The sequence below is a fragment of the Myotis davidii genome, unplaced genomic scaffold, assembly GCF_000327345.1.
Source record: "Myotis davidii unplaced genomic scaffold, ASM32734v1 scaffold1070, whole genome shotgun sequence".
NCBI classification, from domain to species: domain Eukaryota; kingdom Metazoa; phylum Chordata; class Mammalia; order Chiroptera; family Vespertilionidae; genus Myotis; species Myotis davidii.
The window spans coordinates 37,682-47,537 of record NW_006281982.1 but is presented as its reverse complement, the minus strand read 5'-3'; the positions used below and the strand labels follow the sequence as shown (position 1 = coordinate 47,537).

At 37.9% G+C, this 9,856-nt stretch overlaps 1 protein-coding gene across 4 annotated transcripts in view; it reads right to left on the bottom strand.

Annotated features, from left to right (window-relative positions):
* IFT88 (intraflagellar transport 88) overlaps positions 1-9,856 on the bottom strand; it is a 167,276-nt gene that overhangs the window by 136,213 nt on the left and 21,207 nt on the right. For 2 of the 4 annotated variants that reach the window (XM_006752647.2, XM_015563113.1), the window contains exons 4-7: positions 4,795-4,851; positions 2,964-3,017; positions 1,526-1,589; positions 769-838 (exon numbers count right to left, since the gene is read on the bottom strand). In XM_006752647.2, the coding sequence (XP_006752710.1) occupies positions 769-838; positions 1,526-1,589; positions 2,964-3,017; positions 4,795-4,851 (245 nt within the window). The remainder of the gene's footprint in view (positions 1-768; positions 839-1,525; positions 1,590-2,963; positions 3,018-4,794; positions 4,852-9,856) is intronic. The other 2 variants (XM_006752649.2, XM_015563137.1) reach the window with 2 other exon arrangements.

The following is a 9,856-nucleotide window of genomic DNA, read 5'->3' as shown; positions in this document are numbered from 1 at the left end:
CCCCAACTCCCCAATTGGCCCTGCTCTGAGCCCGACCAGGGACTGCCTCGGGGGATTGGGCCTGCCCTCTGCCACCCCGGGAGCAGGCCTAAGCCAGCAGGTCATTATCTCCCGAGGGGTCCCAGACTGCGAGAGGGCACAGGCCGGGCCGAGGACCCCCTTTTCCTCCCTGAGTGCACAAATTTTTGTGCACAGGGCCTCTAGTATATATATATCAAAGCCTAAACGACCATTAAGGTGGATTGACCGAATGACCGGTCGCTATGACACACACTCACCACCAGGGGACAGACGCTCAATACAGGAGCTGCTCCCTGATGGTCATTGCACTCCCACATCTGAAGTGCCACTCTGCGGACCGACGGGCGCCAGACACAGGGCTCACAGTGGCCGCTGCAGACCAGAGACCACAGCAGAGTGGCAGCAAGCCTACTGAACAGCGGCGGCAGCAGGTGCAGCGGGGCCGGGATGAGTAGAAGCAGCAGGCAGGAGCGGCAGGCAGTGTTGGACTGCTGGTTTCAGCACGATCCCTGCAGGCTACGCTGAGGGATTTCACCGGTGCACAAATCTGTGGACCAGGCCTCTAGTAATATAATAAAACTATACAGGATACACATGGCTATTTTTATTAGGTTTGATTCTTTTCCTAATTCCAAGAACTAGGGATGATATTGTAATTACTATTTTGGTGACACAAACTTTTAAAATACTTACTTGGAAAAATTTTAAAGGTGCAACAATAAAACAACAGCATAAGGACTTACGTACCTATCTTCATTCTTGGTTTCCAAAGGAGGAGCAGGGCCCCTTGACTGACCAAGGGGGTCAAATGCAGAACCTGAGACACAATTCAAGAGTTCATATTTAATCTGCAACCCAGCATAACTGAAGAAAATATGAAATCTTGCACATGTTATTTAATTATTTATTAAAAGACTCAGATTACCTATTTATTAAATAGGCAGGACATTCGTTATATCTACATAAACATTTGTATATAAAGAAATTGGTAAGATTTTTAACATACATAAAACTATGTAAACTTGTGTGTTAACATAAAAAAACAAAAATGAGATGCTCTCTCAGTATTTACTCATTTCCCACAATAATCTATTCCCATTATGAACTCTAAATTATCAATCATGTGAATAATAACTTGGCATTGGCTTTTTAATTGTCCTTATTTATATAATAAACAATTTTTGTCCTAATAATTTTATTTTAAAATCATTTATCATATATTTAAATACCATTTTTACTTTCAATTTTTAAAAATGAGCTCTAATTTATAAAAAAATAAAACAAAATTTTAATGTACATTTTGACAAATTACATGCCAGTGCAACTACCACCCCAATTGTGATACAGAGTATTTTCATCACCTGTTTCCTTTCTTATGGTACTTAAAATAATGACGCACCTTATAATCAACGGAATGTTAGATTTAAAATGGTAACAATATTTACATATATAAAAACAGTAAAAAAATGTTAAAAGATCTGAAAAAAAGTTAATAGAGACAAACCTCTCAAAGCTGCTTTGGTAAAACCAGCTGCTCTCACTGCTGTCATAGGTCTAGTAACTCCATCCTTAAAAGAATAGGAATAATTTAAATGTACTTACAGTTCTGCAAATGACACATAACTGCAATTTTTATTTTTGTGAATCCTCACTGGAGGATATTTTTTCCATTGATTTTAGAGAGAGCAGAAGGGAGAAGGAAGGGGGAGAGAGGAGAGAGAAAAATATCGATGTGAGGGACCTACATCAATTGGTTGCCTCCTGCACTCGCCCTGCATCCCCGGGGCGGGGAACCTGCAACCCAGGGATATGCCCCTGACTGAAATTGAACTTGAGACCCATCGGTTCACAGGCTTATGCTCTAACCACTGACCCATGCCACCAGGGCTAACTGTAATTTTTAATTCTGTACTTCTGCTCCTCTATGTCAACTCTGTCTCTACGTTCATTTTCCCCTATAAATGTTTTTCTTTTTCTTATCTTTTTCTCTTTTCAGGAGTGATGAGGCGTTAATCCTCACCCAAGGATATTTTTCTATTGATTTTTGGGAAGAGTGGAAGGGAGGGAGAGAGACAGAGAGAGAGAAACATCAATGTTCACATCGATTGGTTGCCACCCTCACGCGCTAGGCAGGGACCAAGCCTGAAACCGGAATCAAGGTACGTGCCCTTGCCCTGACTGGTTTGGCTCGGTGGACAGAGCATCACCCTGTGGGCTGAAGGGTCCTGGGTTCGATTCCGGCCAAGGGCATGTATCTTGGTTGCGGGCACATCCCCAGTCAGGGCTATGCAAGAGGCAGCTGATCGATGTTTCTCTCTCATTGATGTTTCTAACTCTCTATCCCCTTCCCTTCCCTTCCTCTCTGTGAAAAATCAATAAAATATATATTTTTAAGAAAAGGTACGTGCCCTTGACCATACTCGAACCTGGTACCTTTCAGTCCTCGGGCTGATGCTCTATCCACTGAGCCAAACCGGCTAGGGCTCCCCTATAAATTAATAATTCCTAGATTTAATTGGGCTTACTCCATTTGAAAGAAAAAAAAAACACCTCATAGATTTTTATATAGCACCTTATATAGCCTATTAGCTGGCTATTCCCCTACTTTTGGTTGGTATCCTCTATGCCCATGAGAGAAACCAAAGATATGGTTGTAAATGACAGCACAGGAAAAATGGGTCCCTGGGTACACCATACAATCTAACCATCAGTTCATGTCTACTCCCCAGTAGAATTTCATCTGAGACCTCAGTAAGTCCAGGGACTCTGCCTCCAAAGATTTCAAACAGTCCAATCTGTAGCCCACACTTTAAAGAATCAGGGTAATTATATCAGTAATATCTCCTTTAACATTTTAAATAATATAATAAAGAAAAGAAAATGTTGGTAATATTCTAAGTCACAAGAGAGGCCCCAAATGAACAACCACACGACGGAGATACCTGGATAGCCCCTGTCACTGGTCTTCCCATTGATGATGTCAGGGATGTCTTGGACTAGTAAACAGAAAACTAAGTTAAAACAATTTTTTAAAATCTACACTTAATTTTATAAATGAAATTATACAAGTTTTTCATAACTTTCCCTTCATTCTATTGGCAAATGAACTTAAATATTATTTTTTTCATGTATCATCTGAGGACATAGGATCAAACAGTAAAACTCTAAAGCAGGCATCAGCAAACAACAACCCTCAGCCTTTGTAAATAAAGTTTCACTGGAACACAGCCACACCTATTTGTGGATGTTCCTGCACTAGGAATGCAGACTCGGTACTTGCAACAGGTTGTCTGACCTGGAAAGCCTAAACTGCCTGGCCATTCACAGAATATGTTTGCTGTCTCCTGTTCTGAAACATCACCAAAAACCAAGTTTATGGGTAATACATGTATAGGCTGATTAATAAAACCATGCTTCATAAGACACACAGTTATATTATATACTAGGGGCCCAGTGCACGAATTTGTGCACCTTGAAAGGGAACTGTGGGCCACGAGGCTGCTGTGGACACAGGGGCAGGTCTCGGCCCATCCTCCGTGCCCCCACCTGGCCCCTCCCGTTGCAGCCTCTGGTCCACTGTCTGCCGGTGATTGGGGCTGGTGCCAGCAGCGGGTGTGAGCGGTGGCTGCTGCCCCAATCACTCCTCAGGAGCAGGGGGAGGTGGAGAAGCCCTCGGGGCGATCGGGGCCAGCAGCTGCTGCTTGCACCCGCTGATGGCGCCAAGCGATCAGGACTGGCGCTGGGCGCCAGCATAAGGTGCGAGCGGCAGCTCCGGCGCCAGCTGTAGGTGCGAGCGGGGCTGCTGCCAGCAGCAGGTGTGAATGCCGGGCAGGACTGTGGTATGCAGGAGCAAAGAATTTTCATTAGCCACCAGAGGCTCGCACCAATGACAGCGATCGGCATCCCGCCTTGGTCTGGCACCCCTGCTCTCCTGCTCCACCATCCCACTGCGGCCGATGCCCACTATGTTCTGCGCTCTGCCACCTGCTGCTGACGCCTGCCATATTCTGTGTGTACCCCCTGGTGGTCAGCGCATGTCATAGCGACTGGTTGTTCGGTTGTTTGGTTGTTCTGCTGTTTGGTCTATTTGCACATTAGGGTTTTATAGATAAGGCTACTTTTTTCATTCATATAAAGGGACAGTATGAAGGCAACTGCCCTGGACCTCAGTTCTGAAATCATTTTTCTGACCTCTAAGAAATATTATCATAAGGACTGGGAAATGATATCCCACCTTGTTCTCTCATTCCTCTATTATTTCATGTAAGCTAAAACATCAAAATTTGGGCAATATATAAAAGATTTTCCTTTATGGATTTTTTATATAGCATCCTTCCTCCAAAAATCTCAAATAAGAGCAAGGCCCAAATATATGTCTTTGAAAATTTTCTTAAATTTTACTTTTCAATGCATTAATTAGTAAGTTTTTTAAAATTACAAACATTATATTTATTATGTAACTTCAAATAAAATGTATGAATGGAATACACATGAGACTTGGTCATATTATATAAAAAATGAAAGGAAGTGGATAAACAAACACAAGGTTTACAAACAGAAAAGGTAATAAAATATTTTCTGATATATTTACAATCAAAAGGACTAGAATATTTAAAGCTGTTAAATGAGATTTTTATAATGTTTGTAACTATTCAAAATAGAAACTATATCTGGTTCATGGACTGAAAAATAGCCCAAATTGCTTAGAACTGCCTAAAATGAATTTATGCACACGAAAAAGCATCTTAATATTTTCAGCTTAAGAAAACCTACCCCATATCCAGTAGCTACAGGTCTAGTAACTGCTGTGCTTGGTATTTTAGCAGTTATCTTGGGGAGAGGGGAAAGAAACATAGTTAATAGAATTCAGATTAAGCTACATAATAGAAACGTGGAAAAGAAGTGTAAAATATAGATTTATCAATAGAGAAATGTTAATATTTAGAATAATTACCTTTTAAATTATCCTACATATTAAGGAGCTTAGGAATTTTAGATATTGAGTAGAAGACTTATTCTGGAATTCATTTTACAGGAGAAAGGGAACTTGAGAATGACCTAAAGTGCCAATAGGAATGATCAGTTTTCATGGTTGCTCCCATCATTCATCATGCATTCTTATTACTGCCAGCCACTAGGTCTAACTATAGACAGGATTTGGAGTCAGAGAATCTGGGTTCGAATCTCAGCTCTTCCCTCTACGAGCTGAGTTTATTTAATCTCTTTGAATCTAAAATTTCTCATCTTTGAAATAAGGATACAAGGTATGTATGTTGATCACAATACTATAGTTGGAATCAAACAGGACCATGTAGGTGAAACTGACCTAAACATGTTAGTTGTTAGGCATACTGTTTAAAGTATTTGTTGTTTTTTTGTTAATCTTCGCCTAAGGATATTTTTTCCATTGATTTTTAGGGAGAGTGGAAGAGAGAGGGAAAGACAGAGAAAGAAACATTGATGTGAAAGAAACACATTGATTGGTGGCCTCCTGCATGAACCCTGACCAGGGACTGGGTGGGAGAGGAGCCTGCAACCAAAGTACGTGCCCTTGACGGGAACTGAACCCAGGACCCTTTGGTCTGCAGGCTGATGCTCTATCCATTGAGCAAAACCAGCTAGGGCTGTTTGCAATATTTGATTAAAACATCAATAGATAAGTTCTACTTCTTGCTATGATGGGCTACTGTTTTTTTTTTGTTGTTTTTTTTTTTTTTTAAATATATTTTATTGATTTTTTACAGAGAGGAAGGGAGAGAGATAGAGAGTTGGAAACATCGATGAGAGAGAAACATCGATCAGCTGCCTCCTGCACACCCCCCACTGGGGATGTGCCCGCAACCCAGGCACATGCCCCTGACCGGAATCGAACCCGGGACCCTTCAGTCCGCAGGCCGACGCTCCATCCACTGAGCCAAACCGGTTTCGGCGATGGGCTACTGTTTTAAATAACATTGCCACTAAGAATTAAAAAGCTGAGTACAAAAATATTTTTGTAAAATATCAGTTTAAATACATTAGAGAACCATTAAGGCAGTGAAGAATTGCAAGTCTCCAGTTGAGGAAAGGGGAAGGCTGGAGAGGTGAGCCAGCATTAGGTTCTGCTTTTCTCCTATAGCAGTGGTTCTCAACCTTCTGCCCTTTAAATACAGTTCCTCATGTTGTGACCCAACCATAAAATTATTTTTGTTGCTACTTCATAACTGTAATGTTGCTACTGTTATGAATCGTAATGTAAATATCTGATATGCAGGATGGTCTTAGGTGACTCCTGTGAAAGGGTCCTTAGACCCCCAAAAGGATCGCGACCCACAGGTTGAGTACCGCTGTCCTATAGGCATCTGCTTGTTCCAAAGACATCGCTGAGAAGCTGTGCATAGCTTTTTGTAGACTCACAGGCCTAAGGAGATAAACATTGGAGTTGGGGGCCTGCCAAGGTGGCTGTCCTTGTAATTCTCTCGGCTTTAGACTGTGATCTCAAAAGGCTAAGACTGAAAAGTAAGTTAGAAGTATACCAGCCCTTGTAAGAACTAAAGTCCAATTTAGGATCATCTCAAACTCAAATGGATAAGGGTGATCCAGGATTTCTAGTATCTCTAAGGCCATAAGCCAGAGTAAATTCTCTCTACTGAAAAATGAGATCACTTTTGGCTGTGTTATCCAGTAGAACTTTTCTGCACTGATGGAAACATTCCATGCTTGCCCTGTCTAATGAGATAGCTACTAGCCACATGTTGCTGCTGAACATTTGAAAAGTGGCTGGCATAACCACGATCTGAATTTTTAAATTGTATTTAATTTTAAATAATTTAAATGTAACTCACCACATGTGACCAGTGTTTATGATACTGGACAGCACAGACATATGGCCTTAAATTAACTCTCAAATTTTTCATTTACACTGTCTGGCATTCAATCAAAAATAACTAGACATAAACAAGGCAAAACTACCTAACCAACAGCCAAGAAAAACAAAAGAATGAAAAGAAACCCAGAAGGTGATACATATAATGAAAATATCAGACACAAATTTTAACATAAATATGCTTAATATGTCCACTGAGCTAAAACACAAGATGGATAATTTCAGCAGAGAACGGGAAAGCATAAAAAAAGAATAGAAATTCTAGAACTGAAAAATAACTGAAAATAATATAAAATTCTAGCATTGTCCAGGAAACAGTAAAATACTAATTTATACCAGACTTTAATAAGTTAAAGATGAATATTTTAATCTTTAGGAAAACACTAAAAGAATTTTTATAGATGTAAACTCCCAAGATAACAATGAGGGAAAATGGAAATAAAAAACAAACAAAAGAAGACAAGAAAGAAAATGAAACATAAGAAAGGCAGAAAATTTGAAAAGCAAATAGTAACACAACAAACTGAAGCCAAGCCAGTAATTTCATTACATGTAAATGGACTAAATAATTCACCAAAAAAAAATATGGTTATCAGACTGTATTTTAAAAGCAAAACGCAATCACATGCTGCTAATAAATAAATGCATATGGAAAGGTTGGAAGTTAAAGACTAGGAAAGACATATCATGAAAACACTAGACAAAAGGAAGGTGGTATAGCTATATCAATATACTAATAACTGACAAAGTAGATAAACAGAATTACTAGAGATAAAAAGACATTTCATAGCAATAAAAGGCTCAATTTACCATGAAAATATAACATTTCTAAATATTTTTACTCCAAATATATAAAGCAAAAAAACTAAAAAAAATCCATAATCATAATATAAAATTTGACCATATCTTTCTCATTAACAAAACCCTTTCCCCCCAAATCAGTAAAAACATAAGACACTTAAAACACACACACACACACCACACACACAAAAAAAACCCAAACACACACACACACACACATTAAAAACTTGACCTAATTTACATAACAGGTCTTAGAAAAAGCTGAAAAGGATAGAGTCTCAGGACTTTTTTCTATGAGAACAAACTGAAGGAAAGAAAGTTGGTTTTTTGTTTCAACTACTTAAAAATAACTAAATCTGTATTTTTGTTTTTGTTTTTTAAGCATTGGTCAGATCTCTTCAGATAAAGTAGAGCCTACCCTGTCTCTTCCTTTATTCATCTACACCCTCATGTGTCATACCTTTCCTCCCATATCTCAACGTCAGTCTTAACTATACATACCCTTTAATATTCAACTGTAAATTTATCCTAAGTAGCCTCTTCTGATTGTCCCAGTGACAAATAACCTTTCTTTATGGTCCCATAACAATATATACTCTTTCTTACAGAACTTTCTATATTTCACTTATCAACCTGTTTGTTTTCAACTACAAAAGAGAGTTGGCAGATTCCATACACTGTGCAAGTTAGATGTCTATGCTTTGCATGACATACACAAAAATTTTAATAATACTGAAAAATATCACTCTAGCAATTCATATGCTGATGGAATATTAATTAATGGAGGAACATTAATCCAAGAGAAGAGTAATTTGTAAATTAAGCCCCAATGTTTTAAATGATCAATATTTATGTAACTTTAAAAATTACAAATATTTTTAAACAATGAGTGATTTAGGTAAACATATTCCAAATCTTATATAAATAAAATTTATATTCTCAAAAGCATAAAAAATTTTTGATCTAAAATATAATTATAAAACATTGCTAAAAGAAATTAAAGATAAGACAAATAAATGCAAAACATCCCATGTTCATGGATTCAAAAATTTACTATTGTTAAGATGTCTATAGCACCAAAAGCAATCTATAAATTCAATCCAATCCCTACCAAAATCCCGATGCCATTTTTTAAAGAAATAAAAAAATTTCTTTGAAATCTTAAGGGATCCTGAATAGCCAAAAGAATTTTTAAAAAGAAGAACAAAATTAGGAAACTCATTCTTCCTCATTTCAAAACAGATTACAAAGCTATGGTAACAAAAATAGTGAGGTACTGGTGTAAAAACAGAATAGACCAATGAGTCAGAATAAATGGCCTAGAAAAAAACCCTTGTGTATATAGTCAAATAATCTTCAACAAGGGTGCCAAGACCACACAATGAGGAAAGGTCAGTCTTTCCAACAATGGGAAAACTGGATATCCCACATGCAAAAGAATAAAGTTAGACCTTTATCTTAAACCATATACAAAAGTTAATTCAAAATGGATAAAAGGCCTAAACATAAGACCTAAAACTATAAAACTCCTAGAAGAAAACATAGGGGAAAAGTTTAATGACATTAGACTTAGCAATGATTTCTTGGATATGACAACAAAAGCACAGGTAACAAAAGCAAAAATAGACAAATAGAAATTTATAATACAACAAATTTTGTGCATCAAAGGACATAATCAACGCATCAAAAAGGCCTACAGAGTGGATAATATATTTGCAAATCATTAATCTGGTAAGTGGTTGATATCCAGAATATATAAAGAACTCTTAGAACACAATAACAAAAAATCAAATAACCTACTTAAAAATGAGCAAAGACATTGACTAGACATTTTTTCAAAGATGATATACAAATGGCCAACAAGCATATGAAAAGATACTCAACATCACTAATCATCAGAGAAATGCAAATCAAAACCACAATGAGAATCACCTCAGACCTATTAAAATTGCTACTCTCAGAAAAATAGAAAATAATATGTGTTGGCAAGGATGTAGAGAAATTAGAATGCTTGTACACTGTTACTGGGATTGTAAAATGGAGCAGTCACTATGGAAAAGGGTGAGGAAGTTCCTAAAAACATTAAAAATCGAACTATCATATGTTCCAGCAATTCCACCTCTGGGTATTTATCTAAAGGATTGAAAACAGAGTCTTGAAATATGTGCA